Here is an 18,571-nt window from a genome sequence, read left to right as displayed (position 1 = left end):
ACAAATAAACAAACCAACCAACAACGGTGGATGGAAATTAAAAACGAGGGAAATCTCACCGCAAAAAGACGACACTGAGAATCGGCATCGGACGCTATGAGCACCAAACCACCACGACCAATACTGTGGTTGATACACCAACAGACGATCATGTCGTCTGCAATTGGAAATCAACAATTTGCTATTGATCCATGTCTGAGCAGAGAGAAGACAAATAAATAGTCTAAAAGAAAAGAATTTCCATAAAAAAAAATTTATTCGGATAATAGAAATAGTTTATCCGGATACAGTTTTTCATAGAAAAACTTTATCCGGATACAGTTTTTCATAGAAAAAGTTTATTCGGATACAGTTTTTCATAGAAAAAGTTTATTCGGATACAGTTTTTCATAGAATAGGTTTATCCGGATACAGTTTTTCATAGAAAGAATTTATCCGGATACAGTTTTTCATAGAAAAAGTTTGTCCGGATACAGTTTTTCATAGAAAAAGTTTATCCGGATACAGTTTTTCATAGAAAAAGTTTATCCGGATACAGTTTCTCATAGAAAAAGTTTATCCGGATACAGTTTTTCATAGTCTAAAGTATCCGGATACAGTTTTTCATAGAAAAAGTTTATCCGGATACAGTTTTTCTTGGAAAAAGTTTATCCGGATACAGTTTTTCATAGAAAAAGTTTATCCGGATACAGTTTTTCATAGGAAAAGTTTATCCGGATACAGTTTTTCATAGAAAAAGTTTATCCGAATACAGTTTTTCATAGAAAAATTTTATCCGAATACAGTTTTTCACAAAAAAATTTTATCCGGACACAGTTTTTCATAGAAAAAGGTTATCCGGACACAGTTTTTCATAGAAAAAGTTTATCCGGATACAGTTTTTCATAGAAAAAGTTTATCCGGATACAGTTTTTCATAGAAAAAGTTTATACGGATACAGTTTTTTATAGAAAAAATTTATCCGGATAGAGTTTTTCATAGAAAAAGTTTATACGGATACAGTTTTTTATAGAAAAAGTTTATCCGGATACAGTTTTTCATTGAAAAAGTTTATCCGGATACAGTTTTTCATAGAAAAAGTTTATCCGGATACAGTTTTTCATAGAAAAAGTTTATCCGGATACAGTTTTTCATAGAAAAATTTTATCCGGATACGGTTTTTCATAGGAAAAGTTTATCCGGATACAGTTTTTCATAGAAAAAGTTTATCCGAATACAGTTTTTCATAGAAAAATTTTATCCGAATACAGTTTTTCATAGAAAAATTTTATCCGAATACAGTTTTTCATAGAAAAATTTTATCCGGACACAGTTTTTCATAGAAAAAGGTTATCCGGACACAGTTTTTCATAGAAAAAGTTTATCCGGATACAGTTTTTCATAGAAAAAGTTTATCCGGATACAGTTTTTCATAGAAAAAGTTTATCCGGATACAGTTTTTCATAGAAAAGTTTATCCGGATACAGTTTTTCATAGAAAAAGTTTATCCGGATACAGTTTTTCATAGAAAAAGTTTATACGGATACAGTTTTTCATAGAAAAAGTTTATCCGGATAGAGTTTTTCATAGAAAAAGTTTATCCGGATACAGTTTTTCATAGAAAAAGTTTATCCGGATACAGTTTTTCATAGAAAAAGTTTATCCGGATACAGTTTTTCATTGAAAAAGTTTATCCGGATACAGTTTTTCATAGAAAAGGTATATCCGGATACAGTTTTTCATAGAAAAATTTTATCCGGATACGGTTTTTCATAGGAAAAGTTTATCCGGATACAGTTTTTCATAGAAAAATTTTATCCGGACACAGTTTTTCATAGAAAAAGGTTATCCGGACACAGTTTTTCATAGAAAAAGTTTATCCGGATACAGTTTTTCATAGAAAAAGTTTATCCGGATACAGTTTTTCATAGAAAAAGTTTATCCGGATACAGTTTTTCATAGAAAAAGTTTATCCGGATACAGTTTTTCATAGAAAAAGTTTATCCGGATACAGTTTTTCATAGAAAAAGTTTATCCGGATACAGTTTTTCATAGAAAAAGTTTATCCGGATACAGTTTTTCATAGAAAAAGTTTATCCGGATACAGTTTTTCATAGAAAAAGTTTATTCGGATACAGTTTTTCATAGAAAAAGTTTATCCGGATACAGTTTTTCATAGAAAAAGTTTATCCGGATACAATTTTTCATAGAAAAGTTTATCCGGATACAGTTTTTCATAGATACAGTATCCGGATACGGTTTTCATAGAAAAAGGTTTATCCAGATAAAGTTTTCCAAAGAAAAGGTTTATCCGGGTACAGTTTTTCATAGAAAAAGTTTATCCGGATAGAGCTTTTCATAGAAAAAGTTTATCCGTTTTTCATAGAAAAAGTTTATCCGGATACAGTTTTTCATAGAAAAAGTTTATCCGGATACAGTTTTTCATAGAAAAAGTTTATACGGATACAGTTTTTTATAGAAAAAGTTTATCCGGATACAGTTTTTCATAGAAAAAGTTTATCCGTTTTTCATAGAAAAAGTTTATCCGGATAGAGTTTTTCATAGAAAAAGTTTATCCGGATAGAGTTTTTCATAGAAAAAGTTTATCCGTTTTTCATAGAAAAAGTTTATCCGGATACAGTTTTTCATAGAAAAAGTTTATCCGGATACAGTTTTTCATAGAAAAATTTTATCCGGATACAGTTTTTCATAGAAAAAGTTTATCCGGATACAGTTTTTCATCGAAAAAGTTTATCCGGATACAGTTTCTCATAGAAAAAGTTTATCCGGATACAGTTTTTCATAGAAAAAGTTTATCCGGATACAGTTTTCCATAGAAAAAGTTGATCCGGATACAGTTTTTCATAGAAAAAGTTTATCCGGATACAGTTTTCCATAGAAAAAGTTTATCCGGATACAGGTTTTCATAGAAAAAGTTTATCCGGATACAGTTTTTCATAGAAAAAAATTATCCGGATACAGTTTTTTCATAAAAAAAGTTTATCCGGATACAGTTTTTCATAGAAAAAGTTTATCCGGATACAGTTTTTCATAGAAAAAGTTTATCCGGATACAGTTTTTCATAGAAAAAGTTTATCCGTATACAGTTTTTCATAGAAAAAGTTTATCCGGATACAGTTTTTCATAGAAAGAGTTTATCCGGATACAGTTTTTCATAGAAAAGTTTATCCGGATACAGTTTTTCATAGAAAAAGTTTATCCGGATACAGTATTTCATAGAAAAAGTTTATACGGATACAGTTTTTCATAGAAAAAGTTTATCCGGATAGAGTTTTTCATAGAAAAAGTTTATCCGGATACAGTTTTTCATAGAAAAAGTTTATCCGGATACAGTTTTTCATAGAAAAAGTTTATCCGGATACAGTTTTTCATAGAAAAAGTTTATACGGATACAGTTTTTCTTGGAAAAAGTTTATCCGGATACAGTTTTTCATAGAAAAAGTTTATCCGGATACAGCTTTTCATAGGAAAAGTTTATCCGGATACAGTTTTTCATAGAAAAAGTTTATCCGAATACAGTTTTTCATAGAAAAATTTTATCCGGATACAGTTTTTCATAGAAAAAGGTTATCCGGACACAGTTTTTCATAGAAAAAGTTTATCCGGATACAGTTTTTCATAGAAAAAGTTTATCCGGATACAGTTTTTCATAGAAAAAGTTTATACGGATACAGTTTTTCATAGAAAAATTTTATCCGGATACGGTTTTTCATAGGAAAAGTTTATCCGGATACAGTTTTTCATAGAAAAGTTTATCCGGATACAGTTTTTCATAGAAAAAGTTTATCCGGATACAGTTTTTCATAGAAAAAGTTTATCCGAATACAGTTTTTCATAGAAAAATTTTATCCGAATACAGTTTTTCATAGAAAAATTTTATCCGAATACAGTTTTTCATAGAAAAATTTTATCCGGACACAGTTTTTCATAGAAAAAGGTTATCCGGACACAGTTTTTCATAGAAAAAGTTTATCCGGATACAGTTTTTCATAGAAAAAGTTTATCCGGATACAGTTTTTCATAGAAAAAGTTTATCCGGATACAGTTTTTCATAGAAAAGTTTATCCGGATACAGTTTTTCATAGAAAAAGTTTATCCGGATACAGTTTTTCATAGAAAAAGTTTATACGGATACAGTTTTTCATAGAAAAAGTTTATCCGGATAGAGTTTTTCATAGAAAAAGTTTATCCGGATACAGTTTTTCATAGAAAAAGTTTATCCGGATACAGTTTTTCATAGAAAAAGTTTATCCGGATACAGTTTTTCATTGAAAAAGTTTATCCGGATACAGTTTTTCATAGAAAAAGTTTATCCGGATACAGTTTTTCATAGAAAAATTTTATCCGGATACGGTTTTTCATAGGAAAAGTTTATCCGGATACAGTTTTTCATAGAAAAAGTTTATCCGAATACAGTTTTTCATAAAAAAATTTTATCCGAATACAGTTTTTCATAGAAAAATTTTATCCGGACACAGTTTTTCATAGAAAAAGGTTATCCGGACACAGTTTTTCATAGAAAAAGTTTATCCGGATACAGTTTTTCATAGAAAAAGTTTATCCGGATACAGTTTTTCATAGAAAAGTTTATCCGGATACAGTTTTTCATAGAAAAAGTTTATCCGGATACAGTTTTTCATAGAAAAAGTTTATCCGGATACAGTTTTTCATAGAAAAAGTTTATCCGTATACAGTTTTTCATAGAAAAAGTTTATCCGGATACAGTTTTTCATAGAAAAAGTTTATCCGGATACAGTTTTTCATAGAAAAAGTTTATCCGGATACAGTTTTTCATAGAAAAAGTTTATTCGGATACAGTTTTTCATAGAAAAAGTTTATCCGGATACAGTTTTTCATAGAAAAAGTTTATCCGGATGCAGTTTTTCATAGAAAAGTTTATCCGGATACAGTTTTTCATAGATACAGTATCCGGATACGGTTTTCATAGAAAAAGGTTTATCCAGATAAAGTTTTCCAAAGAAAAGGTTTATCCGGGTACAGTTTTCCATAGACAAAGTTTATCCAGATACCTTTATTTCATAGAAAAAGTTTATTTGTCGCATGATTTAAGAACTATTGATTAATGTCATTTAGTAGACTGTCACATTTGTCAAAACTAAATTCACCAATTAAGACACTGTTTGAAAATTTCCAGATAAACACGAATACTTTGATAAATAAAAGAACTCGACATGAAACCATAGTCAATTTGAAACTAATATCCCAACATGTAGACGAGAAAACATATTACATATTGCATGTTTGATAGCCAAATGATACGACCATTGATGGCATAGAAGTTGAATGGAAAAGGCGGCGTCACACAATAGAAAACCTCAAGCAAAGAGACAACTACTCCAAGTCAACTTGGCCACAAAACGTGATTCATAAATCATGTTTGCCACAAGATGCTAGACACAACAAAACCTTAAACCTTAAAACCTATAAAGTTCACATCATATCAATTTACTCCTGCCCGCCTCCTCCTACGGTGAGGGGGTGCCTAACAAACAGTTTTTCACTTTTGTTTTAATGTAACTCTTCTCTTTGTCTTCTCTCTTTGCCTCATTACAGAGCAGTCATGTTCAATTGGTCGAACGACAGAAACCAGCAGCGGAAGTTACCGCTTCAATGGGTCATTTGCTGACATCGCCAGCACCAGCACACCCTCTTAACCAGTCGAACTTGCAACAACAATCGCCGGTCGAACAACATAGGAGACACTACGATGGACAGCGGCCCCACCGAAATCGTTTCCATCACTGGAACAATGGACAAAGGGTCCATCGGGTGTATACCAATGAAAATCGTCGTCATCACCATCATCCTCGCCGACATCCGTATCACCGATGGACGCCACGACGGCGACCATCACGTCACCATCATCACCACGAGCCGCACTACTTTTTTGGACAATGGTCTCCGTGGTCCTCATGTTCGCCCGATTGCATGAAGCGGCGGGAACGTCACTGTAAAATCAAGCGGAAATGTGGCCATAGCAAACACATCGAAGAACGTCAATGTCGCCGGTAGGTATTTCAAAAAAAAAATAAATAAATAAAAAATACAGAAACTTGCCTCTTGGATTAACAAAAGGGTTTTGCGGCCATTGATCAAAAATTGAGTCATTGTCACCGGTTAATGGAGTGTGTAAAAATTGGAGTTCTCTTCCACCGAAATCAGAGTTAATGGAGTGTGTCATTGTCTGTCTTAATGGCTGACTAATTTTAGGTGAAGTCATAAGAACAAAAGGCCTGACATTTTAGAAACAAAGACTCGTAGTTATCATTAAACTAATATTTCATTAATTCGGCCTAATTTTGCTAAAAGGGTGGATATTTGAGGTGAGATGTTATTTTTGGATGATAAACACAGAGTAATATAATTTTTCCAAAGGGAAAAAATTATTCGGATGGAACTTTCTCATGAAAAAAATTTAGCGGAATGAAGTCATTCTACGAAAAACTGAGTCCGGATAAACTTTTTTCTTTAAAAAACTGTATTTTTCTATGAAAAACTGTATCCGGATAAACTTTTTCTATGAAAAACTGTATCCGGATAAACTTTTTCTATGAAAAACTGTATCCGGATAAACTTTTTCTATGAAAAACTGTATCCGGATAAACTTTTTCTATGAAAAACTGTATCCGGATAAACTTTTTCTATGAAAAACTGTATCCGGATAAACTTTTTCTATGAAAAACTGTATCCGGATAAACTTTTTCTATGAAAAACTGTATCCGGATAGACTTTTTCTATGAAAAACTGTATCCGGATAAAGTTTTTCTATGAAAAACTGTATCCGGATAAAGTTTTTCTATGAAAAACTGTATCCGGATAAACTTTTTCTAAGAAAAACTGTATCCGGATAAACTTTTTCTAAGAAAAACTGTATCCGGATAAACGTTTCCTATGAAAAACTGTATTCGGATAAACTTTTTCTATGAAAAACTGTATCCGGATAAACTTTTTCTATGAAAAACTGTATCCGGATAAAATTTTTCTATGAAAAACTGTATCCGGATAAACTTTTTCTATGAAAAACTGTATCCGGATAAAGTTTTTCTATGAAAAACTGTATCCGGATATACCTTTTCTATGAAAAACTGTATCCGGATAAAATTTTTCTATGAAAAACTGTATCCGGATAAACTTTTTCTATGAAAAACAGCCTCCGGATAAACTTTTTCTATGAAAAACTGTATCCGGATAAACTTTTTCTATGAAAAACTGTATCCGGATAAACTTTTTCTATGAAAAACTGTATCCGGATAAACTTTTTCTATGAAAAACTGTATCCGGATAAACTTTTTCTATGAAAAACTCTATCCGGATAAACTTTTTCTATGAAAAACTCTATCCGGATAAACTTTTTCTATGAAAAACTGTATCCGGATAAACATTTTCTATGAAAAACTGTATCCGGATAAACTTTTTCTATGAAAAACTGTATCCGGACAAACTTTTTCTATGAAAAACTGTATCCGGATAAACTTTTTCTATGAAAAACTGTATCCGGATAAACTTTTTCTATGAAAAACTGTATCCGGATAAACTTTTTCTATGAAAAACAGTATCCGGATAAACTTTTTCTATGAAAAACAGTATCCGGATAAACTTTTTCTATGAAAAACTGTATCCGGATAAACTTTTTGTATGAAAAACTGTATCCGGATAAACTTTTTCTATGAAAAACTGTATCCGGATAAATTTTTTCTATGAAAAACTGTAGCCGGATAAACTTTTTCTATGAAAAACTGTAGCCGGATAAACTTTTTCTATGAAAAACTGTATCCGGATAAACTTTTTCTATGAAAAACTGTATCCGGATAAACTTTTTCTATGAAAAAATGTATCCGGATAAACTTTTTCTATGAAAAACTGTATCCGGATAAACTTTCTCTACGAAAAACTGTATCCGGATAAACTTTTTCTATGAAAAACTGTATCCGGATAAACTTTTTCTATGAAAAACTGTATCCGGATAAACTTTTTCTATGAAAAACTGTATCCGGATAAACTTTTTCTATGAAAAACTGTATCCGGATAAACTTTTTCTATGAAAAACTGTATCCGGATAAACTTTTTCTATGAAAACTGTATCCGGATAAACTTTTTCTATGAAAAACTGTATCCGGATAAATTTTTTCTATGAAAAACTGCATCCGGATAAAATTTATCTATGAAAAGCTGCATCCGGATAAAGTTTTTCTATGAAAAACTGCCTCCGGATGAACTTTTTCTATGAAAAAATCTATCCGGATGAACTTTTTCTATGTAAAAATCTATCCGGATAAACTTTTTCTATGAAAAACTGTATCCGAATAAACTTTTTCTATGAAAATCTGTATGCGGATAAACTTTTTCTATGAAAAACTGTATCCGGATAAACTTTTTCTATGAAAAACGGTATCCGGATAAACTTTTTCTATGAAAAACTGTATCCGGATAAACTTTTTCTATGAAAAACTGTATCCGGATAAACTTTTTCTATGAAAACTGTATCCGGATAAACTTTTTCTATGAAAAACTGTATCCGGATAAATTTTTTCTATGAAAAACTGCATCCGGATAAAATTTATCTATGAAAAGCTGCATCCGGATAAAGTTTTTCTATGAAAAACTGCCTCCGGATGAACTTTTTCTATGAAAAAATCTATCCGGATGAACTTTTTCTATGTAAAAATCTATCCGGATAAACTTTTTCTATGAAAAACTGTATCCGAATAAACTTTTTCTATGAAAATCTGTATGCGGATAAACTTTTTCTATGAAAAACTGTATCCGGATAAACTTTTTCTATGAAAAACGGTATCCGGATAAACTTTTTGTATGAAAAACTGTATCCGGATAAACTTTTTCTATGAAAAACTGTATCCGGATAAACATTTTCTATGAAAAACTGTATCCGGATAGACTTTTTCTATGAAAAACTGTATCCGGATAAACTTTTTCTATGAAAAACTGTATCCGGATAAACTTTTTCTATGAAAAACTGTATCCGGATAAACTTTTTCTATGAAAAACTGTATCCGGATAAACTTCTTCTATGAAAAACTGTATCCGGATAAACTTTTTCTATGAAAAACTGTATCTGGATAAAATTTTTCTATGAAAAACTGTATCCGGATAAACTTTTTCTATGAAAAACTCTATCTGGATAAACTTTTTCTATGAAAAACTGTATCCGGATAAACTTTTTCTATAAAAACCTGCATCCGGATAAATTTTTTCTGTGAAAAAATCTATTTCGGATAAACTTTTGCAAAGAAAAATTCTATTCGGATAAATGATTTCACAGAAAAAATCTACCCGGATAAACTTTTTCGTAGAAAAAATCTATCTGAATAAACTTTTTCTTGGAAAAAATATCCGATAGACTTATCCTATGGTCCTAAGAAAATATTTTATCGGATAATATTTCCCATTTAAAAACTTATCTGGATTAAGAATCCGAATAACATACTTTTCTGTGAAAATTATGAAATCCGAACGGATAACGAAAAATTGTCTATGAAATATCAGGACGGATAACGCAAAAATCTCCTATGAAAATTCAAAGACTTTCCAACGAAATTTTTATCCATAACTCTCTGAATAAACATCCATTAATTTTCATCCCATTATGCCTTTCACAACTGACCCAATTGTCGAAAATTTACAAAATCCCAAAAAAAAAAACATGGATCTCCCACACAATAAAGTATGTCTGTTATAGTTTCCGTCAGACAAATGGTTACAGATTCCATTTGTCTTCCACAAATAAATCTTCGCCAAATGTAATTTGTCTCCCTCTCTCTCTGTGTCGCTTAACGAAATTCTTTCCTTCAACTTTCGTAGATGTCATCCGGCGGCAACGGACGCTAGTAAATGGTCAACAAGCACGTCAAGCAGTCTACCGCCGCATGGTGTCCAGCCGATACAACAGCAGCAACAGCAACAACAACAGCACACCAGCAACACAGTGCCAACAATTGTAATTAATGCAGCAGCTGCCGCTGCCACAGCGCCCATTGCAGCAAGTGTTGGCAGCCAGACGACGCATCAGCCCACACTATGGAGTGGTGGCACACCAACCGAGTCGTACAACCAACATCCTGTAATACAAAGTGAGGAACTTGTTGCCGAACATGTAAGCAGCAGCACGAGTGGGGGTCGTCACGAATATTGGCGAGGAGGCGGGGAGGAAGTCGACGACGACGATAGTGTTGAATCAGATTTTTATGTTATCAAAGCTAAAAGGAAACGTCCACCTCACCATAGATCACCACCAAAAGTCAGTTATCCAGATATTCCAGTACATCATGAACTCAGTGATTACTCGGAGGAACAAGCCGAAGATGCTCTCAACGAGTTGGGTTCAGCCCAACCGCCCAGCGAGTATCTGCAGACATCGCCCACAAATGTAAAGACAATGCGCCATCATCCGAGACCGCGTAGACCACAAAGACAAAATCCACGCCATCACCGAAAAGGCAAATCAAATGGCTTCAAGACCTTCGATGATGGCTCCGAGGGTGAAGTATTTCAATATGAGGATTTCGACATCGATTTGAGTCATGGCGACAATCAAGAGAATGGCGGTGATATGTCCTATGAGGAGTTCAGTGATTACAATGAGTATCGGAATTTAACGGGTGCTCCGCCAGCCAAGGAAAGAGCCACCCCAGAGCATTTGATACCGAAACATAGGAGGATTTACTCCAAATGGAGCCGGTGGACAAAGTGTACACCAAAGTGCACAACGCGGAGATATAAGTAAGTCAAAAGAATTCCTGTTGTCTTCGAGAAAACGAGAAGTCTATCCGTAAAGGAAAAGTTCGTCCCGATGAGCATTTCCGTATGGGAAAAGTTCATCCCGATCAACATTTCCGTATTGGAAAAAGTTCATCCCGATCGAACCTTTTCCGTATGGGAAAAGAGTTTATCCCAATTGAACCTTTTTCCGTATATAAAAACAGTTAATTCCGATTGATCTTTTTCCGTATAGGAAAAGAGTTCATCCCGATGAACCTTCTCCGTACAGGAAAAGAGTTCATCCCGATGAACCTTTGCCGTATAGGAAAAGAGTTCATCCCGATGAACTTTTTCCGTATAGGAAAAGAGTTCATCCCGATGAACCTATTCCGTATAGGAAAAGAATTCATCCCGATGAACCCATTCCGTATAGGAAAAGAGTTCATCCCGATCGAACCTTTTCCGTATAGGAAAAGAGTTCATCCCGATCGAACCTTTTCCGTATAGGAAAAGAGTTCATTCCGACCGAACCTTTTCCGTATAGGAATAGAGTTCATCCCGATGAACTTTTTCCGAATAGGAAAAGAGTTCATCCCGATGAACTTTTTCCGTATAGGAAAAGAGTTCATCCCGATGAACTTTTTCCGTATAGGAACAGAGTTCATCCCGATGAACTTTTTCCGTATAGGAACAGAGTTCATCCCGATGAACTTTTTCCGTATAGGAACAGAGTTCATCCCGATGAACTTTTTCCGTATAGGAACAGAGTTCATCCCGATGAACTTTTTCCGTATAGGAACAGAGTTCATCCCGATGAACTTTTTCCGTATAGGAACAGAGTTCATCCCGATGAACTTTTTCCGTATAGGAAAAGAGTTCATCCCGATGAACTTTTTCCGTATAGGAAAAGAGTTCATCCCGATGAACTTTTTCCGTATAGGAAAAGAGTTCATCCCGATGAACTTTTTCCGTATAGGAAAAGAGTTCATCCCGATGAACTTTTTCCGTATAGGAAAAGAGTTCATCCCGATGAACTTTTTCCGTATAGGCAAAGAGTTCATCCCGATGAACTTTTTCCGTATAGGAAAAGAGTTCATCCCGATGAACTTTTTCCGTATAGGAAAAGAGTTCATCCCGATGAACTTTTTCCGTATAGGAAAAGAGTTCATCCCGATGAACTTTTTCCGTATAGGAAAAGAGTTCATCCCGATGAACTTTTTCCGTATAGGAAAAGAGTTCATACCGATGAACTTTTTCCGTATAGGAAAAGAGTTCATCCCGATGAACTTTTTCCGTATAGGAAAAGAGTTCATCCCGATGAACTTTTTCCGTATAGGAAAAGAGTTCATCCCGATGAACTTTTTCCGTATAGGAATAGAGTTCATCCCGATTGAACCTTTTCCGTATAGGAGAAGAGTTCATCCGATTGAACCTTTTCCCTATAGGAAAAGAGTTCATCCCGATTGAACCTTTTCCGTATAGGAAATGAGTTCATCCCGATGAACCCATTCCGTATAGAACATTTGTTACATTTAAAACTGAATTAAACTTTCTCTGTTTCCAGAAAATGCCGTGTTCGTGAACAGTGTGGACGTGAAGTTCTGCGCGAAATAGCCTATTGCTATACGGAGGGAAGTTTTTGCCAGCAATGGTTAAATGCCCAAGTTCAAAAACTACCCGCCTACGAATTGAGACCATCTGCTACACGTCGTCGTGATGTGAGTGATGATGGTGCTATTTCAAATTCAATTGTCAGCGACTTTATTATGAATGGGAAAGGATATCGAGGACCTGAATATACTCCCATGAAACTGAAGTGTGGTATTGCTCCGATTCGCAGTAATAAACGTAATATGTATAATATGTTGAAAATTATTGGCGGCAAGGCGGCACGAAAAGGTGAATGGCCGTGGCAGGTGGCGATTTTTAATCGTTTTAAGGTGAGGAAGGATAGAGAAATTTCTTTGAGGTTATTAATTTTAGCTAAGTCTTGTTTTTTATTCTTTTCCAGGAAGCCTTTTGTGGTGGAACATTGATTGCCCCCCAATGGGTCCTGACAGCCGCCCATTGTGTACGCAAAGTCTTGTATGTTCGCTTGGGTGAACATAATCTGGATCATGAGGATGGCACAGAGATGCATTTGAAAGTTCTGAAAAGCTACAAACATCCGAGTTTCGATAAGAAAACTGTGGACAGTGATGTTGCCCTACTGAAGTGAGTGGCCAATGACCTCCTTAGTTGTGGGAAAAAAATAAAAATTTTGAAAAATTTACAGACTTCCCAAACCGGTAAATACCACAACCTGGATAGGCTTCTCCTGCCTACCCAAACCATATCAACCACTGCCGAAGAATATCGAGTGTACGGTCATTGGTTGGGGTAAGCGTCGGAATCGCGATGTAGCCGGCACCAGTGTCCTGCATCAGGCCGAAGTCCCCATCATCTCAATGGATAACTGCCGTTCGGTATATTACGATTACACCATTACGAAAAATATGTTTTGTGCCGGTCACAAACGGGGACGCATCGATACCTGCGCCGGCGATTCGGGTGGTCCCCTGCTCTGTCGCGACAACACCAAACCCAACCATCCTTGGACCATATTCGGTATCACGTCATTCGGCGATGGCTGTGCCAAACGCAATAAATTTGGCATCTACGCCAAGGTGCCCAACTACGTTGACTGGGTATGGTCCGTAATCAATTGCAATGGCAATTGTAAAATGCATCAGCGTTTGTAGCGGCCAATGGGGCGAGGGTAATAATGGCCAAAGCCAAACATCATCAACTCGATTGTAAGTCCATTGTAATAATGTATTTATGTATGTATCTGTGCGTATGAGTAGATTTAAGTAGCAGTCGAGGTATTGTAAGCCAATACAAAGTTAGATTTAATGATTTATGTTTTTTGATATTTTTTGTTGATCCTTTTGTAAAATAAGCCAAGATTTTCGTTATTATTTTCCAATAAGAAAAATGATGTGTATTTTCTATGAAATTTGATTTATTTTTCGGCGACTAAAATGAAATCAGCCACTACTCAAATAATGTTGGTAATTTTCAAAAAAAAATGAAAAGAAAAAAATTATTAAATGATTTATGACAGAGCTACTGTGGCACAGTGGGTGGTTAGAGTGCAAAAAATATACATAAATACATTTCGTATGACTTTCATGTTCGATTTTCCATCTAAGAAATAAAAAATAACTCTCTGAGGTTTTCTATGCAAATAAAAACTTATGTATGTATCGAAGAACTTTTCAGAGTTTTCTGAGGATAGATGACCTACCAGAGGTTTCCTTCGGCTAAAAATCCATATTTCCAAGTCTTGCATAGAATGAATATCTTTCAGAGGTATTTTATGGATAGAATACCTATTTTTACGTCTTTATGGGTAGAAGCCCTTCCCGAGGTCTACTTTGAATTTTTAAAGATTTTTATGTGAAGAAGACCTATTGAAGGTCTACGCATGACAAACGATTTTCATTTGATTGATGATATTCTAGAGAAGATAGAGATATTCTACAAATCGGCCTCTTGAAGACCCTCTGTGGTTAAATGTATTTGAAGGACAAAAAAGCCTTGTATAAAGATATTCTGGAGATCCATTTAATTACGAAGCCATTTAAGGAAGAATAGAGGTCAAATGTATGCCGAAAAAGTTGAAAATTGATTTTTATAGAAAAAGACCTTAGAGGCTATGGATATATGTGTAGGTTGCATTTTTTCTATAGAAAAAAATTTAAGAGACTGAGGCTTTGAACAGAATGCAACCTCAGTTCACCAAGGCAATTTTTTTATAGAAAAAAATCCAACATCATTCCAATGAGGCTAGTTTTTTCTATAGAAAAAAATCCAACCTCAATTCACCGATGCGTTTTTTCTATAAAAAAAAACCTACCTCAATCCTATGTGTTTTTCTAAAGAAAAAAAAAACGACCTCGTGCCTGAGGTGACGGAGGCGAGATTTTCTATAGAAAACTCTACCTCAGACTCTCACCTCAGTCACTGATGTAGATTTTTCTATAGAAAATCTTACCTCAGTCACAGATGAAGATTTTTCTATAGAAAATCTCACCTCAGTCACTGATGTAGATTTTTCTATAGAAAATCTCACCTCAGTCACTGATGTAGATTTTTCTATAGAAAATCTCACCTCAGTCACTGATGTAGATTTTTCTATAGAAAATCTCACCTCAGTCACAGATGAAGATTTTTCTATAGAAAATCTCACCTCAGTCACAGATGAAGATTTTTCTATAGAAAGCCTCACCTCAGTCACTGAGATAGATTTAGATTTTTCTATAGAAAATCTCACCCGAGTCACTGAGGTAGATTTAGATTTTTCTATAGAAAATCTCACCTCAGTCAATTTAAAAAAAAAATCACCCTAGGTCTTTGGACCAAATCCCTTTCAGGACATTTGGAGTCGATCTAGCGATGTCCGTCCGTCTGTCTGTCTAGCTGACTGGTGCGCACGATAACTCTCGAAGGGAGTTATTCGATTTGATCCAAACTTGGCACATCGTAATATCATTGTTAAACTTATATGAGTTCGGATATGAGCAATATCGGTCCACTCCTTTCGGTACCTCCCACACAAAATGTTAGCATTTTCTAAGAAAATAATTTACTGCACAGAAAGAGAAAGGATAATCCGATTTTACTCTAACTTTGCGAATCCAAATATTTGCATCAGTGCTAGGTCAGGTGCAAAAATGTAGGTTCACTCCATCAAGTACCTTCCCCACAAAGGGTCAAAATTTTAAAAAATAATAATAATTCTAATAAAACGTGATGTACGTGTCCGATGGTCTTCAAATTACACACATCACAATATTTTTATTAACCCATGGTCTGGTGTGAAGATGAAATACATTGGTTCACTCCTTCTGTTACCTCTCCCACAAAGGGTCGAAATTTTGAATATCCATGAAGCTGATAAAACGCAAAAATTGATATTCGATTTCATTCAGACTTCGTAAATCTCGATTTTTCCACCAACACAATAGTTGTTATACATAAAGATGGTAGAGATCGGACCATTTCTTCTGGTACCTCCCCCACAAAGGGTCGAAATTTTGAATAACCAAACCGATCATAAAATCTGAAATAAGCATCTGGTTCCCTTAAAATTACACGTATCTCAATATTTTTAATAACCAAAGGTAGAATATATTGATCCACTCCTTCTGGTACCTCCCCCATAAAGTGTCAAAATTTTGAGTATCCATGAAGCTCATAAAATGCGAAATTTTCATCCGATTCCATTCAGACTTGGTACATCTCAATATTTCCATCAATAGAAGATATATTATAAAGATGGTACAGATCGGACGTTTTCTACAAAAGTCACCTCAGACACTGAGGTGTATTTTTTTAATAGAAAAAAAAACACCTCACATACTGAGGTGTGATATTTTCCTACCGAAAAAAAAGTCACCTCAGTCATTGAGATAGATCTTTCCATAAAAAAAGTCACCTCAGTCATTGAGGTGTGGTTTTTTTCTATAGAAACAAGTTAAAAAGCAGTAAGTTCGGCCGGGCCGAACTTTGAGTACTATCCACCATTTGGAACGAATTTGGAAATAAAATCCTGAAAAAATTTTGGTAAAATTTTAAAAATACCGAATATTGCCGTTATATTGGTGCCTATACCACGTGGACCCACACAGGCATTATTTGTCATGAGTCATTACCAAATTCAAATTCGGAACTTGAAATAAACGCGAATAATGTAACTAAAATCATCAAAGTATAGAATATAAGGAGGTACCGTTATATCGGAGCTGTGCGAAGACCTGAACCTGCGTAGACAATTTTTTGTCATATTCTGTAGCATCCATTACGAACTTCAAATACGACATTTCAAACAATTTCGGTGAGTATTGTACCTAAACTCGTCAAAATACCGAATATAGGGAGGTACTGGTACATGGGGCCTATACGAAGACCTGGTCCTGCATAGACAATTTTCTGTCACAGACTGGAGTTTCCATTACGAACTCTAAATGCGTAATGTGAAAAAATTTTGGTGAATAAAGACGCTAAAATCACCAAAATACCGAATATAGGGAGGTACCGTTATATGGGGGCTATACGAAGACGTGGACCTGAACAGACAATTTTCTGTCCTAGGCTGTAGTATCCATTGCGAACTTCAAATACCAAATTTTGTACAATTCCGATTAATAATGTCGCTAAAATCATCAAAATACCAAATATCGGGAGGTACAGTTATATGGGGGCTATACGAAGACGTGGACCTGCACAGACAATTTTCTGTCTTAGGCTGTAGTATCCATTTTGAACTTCAAATACCAAATTTGAAACAATTCCGGTGAATAATGTCGCTAAAGTCATCAAAATACCGAATATCGGGAGGTACCGTTATATGGACCTACATGACCCATTTACGAACTTAACCTGCCTACTGTAAAAATAAACCTGTGTGCAAAATTTTAGCCTTGTATCTCAATTCGTTCGAAAGATAGCGTGATTACAACAGACAGACAGACGGACAGACAGACAGACAGACAGACAGACGGACATCGCTAAATCGACTTAGAATTTTACGCTGATCAAGAAAATATATACTTGGATGTGTCTGACACGAGTATTTCGAGGAGGTACAAACGGAATGACAAAGTTAATATACCCTCCATAGTATGGTGGAGGGTATAAAAAGTCACCTCAGCCACCGTAGAAGAATTTTCCTATAGAAAAAAGTCACCTCAGACACTGAGGTGTAATTTTTTTTGTCTATAGAAACAAATAATTCTCTGTTACTGAGGATCCTCAGAAACTTAGAAAGAAACCACTAGCTCGATATTTGAAATATTGAACCCACTGTGCCCTTGCTTCATACATTACTGACAGTGGCACCAATAGTTTCCATATGTGCCTTTATTTGTTGTTGCCAGCGTCATCATTGTCGATCGTTCCAGTTTGATAAATTACTTTATATGCATTTAATCATAAGTTATATTATTACTCTTACCCCTGCCCCCATTTAAGCCGCACTCCACGGTGGGTCTATTGTTAATTTTGTAATGAATTCTCTATGGATTATGTACAATATACATTTTTTTGTCGTTTGCTAATCTTTTTTTAACATTGAATATCAATCTATTTGATTTTAATGTGCAATTTTGTACGCACACACACACACAGACGAAATATAGATGCCTTCTATGGAGCGTAATTTTATCGATATTTAATAATGCAAATAATTTATACAAAATTACAAAAATATTATATATTTGTAAGATATTTTTTGTAAAAGATTTATTTATTTTAATTTAAATGCTGAAGAGGCTGTGAATATGTTTGATCAAAATATCATTTAAAAGATATATACTCGAATTTTTTTTTTTTTAATTTGCAAAAAAAATAAAATTAAAATTTTGAAAAGAAATGGTGAGTAGGGTGATCGGTCATAAACAAGCTAATGGGAATATTTTCCGTAGAATAGATGGCAAAAGATGACAGCGCTTGATGTGTCACATAGTCAATGTGTCACCTTACTCATTTGCTGTAAAGCCATAATAAAGTTGGGAAATTTATTTCATTGGCGTATATCCCGGCGTTTAGCACTATCGATGGCCAACAACAAACAAATACTCATCAAAAACATTTGTGGTAAACATCATAAAATTGCTTTTAATTTTTGTGGTAAAAAAATGGGTTTTTAATGGCCCATTCGATTTAGTTTTTTTGCCGGCCACCAAAAGTGGATTTTAATATTTATGTGGGAAAGTTTTAGTGTCACATTTACACCATTTGGCCATAATTTTGGTAAAATATTAAAAATCAAATTTGACCCAAATTGTAT

The 18,571-nt window shown here is 34.5% G+C and overlaps 1 protein-coding gene across 1 annotated transcript in view; it reads left to right on the top strand.

The window, feature by feature from the left end:
• Positions 1-18,357, top strand: part of LOC131804075 (uncharacterized) — a 106,091-nt gene extending 87,734 nt beyond the window's left edge. Inside the window, exons 4-8 of the mRNA XM_059126385.1 lie at positions 5,575-6,029; positions 9,841-10,758; positions 12,302-12,677; positions 12,749-12,951; positions 13,013-18,357. Of these exons, the coding sequence (XP_058982368.1) occupies positions 5,575-6,029; positions 9,841-10,758; positions 12,302-12,677; positions 12,749-12,951; positions 13,013-13,478 (2,418 nt within the window). The 3' untranslated portion in view covers positions 13,479-18,357. The remainder of the gene's footprint in view (positions 1-5,574; positions 6,030-9,840; positions 10,759-12,301; positions 12,678-12,748; positions 12,952-13,012) is intronic.
• Positions 18,358-18,571: the final 214 nt, after the last annotated feature.

This window comes from Musca domestica, unplaced genomic scaffold (assembly GCF_030504385.1).
Source record: "Musca domestica strain aabys unplaced genomic scaffold, Musca_domestica.polishedcontigs.V.1.1 38, whole genome shotgun sequence".
Taxonomy (NCBI): Eukaryota; Metazoa; Arthropoda; class Insecta; order Diptera; family Muscidae; genus Musca; species Musca domestica.
The sequence above is the reverse complement of the archived record's forward strand: the minus strand, read 5'-3'. Positions and strand labels throughout refer to the sequence as shown.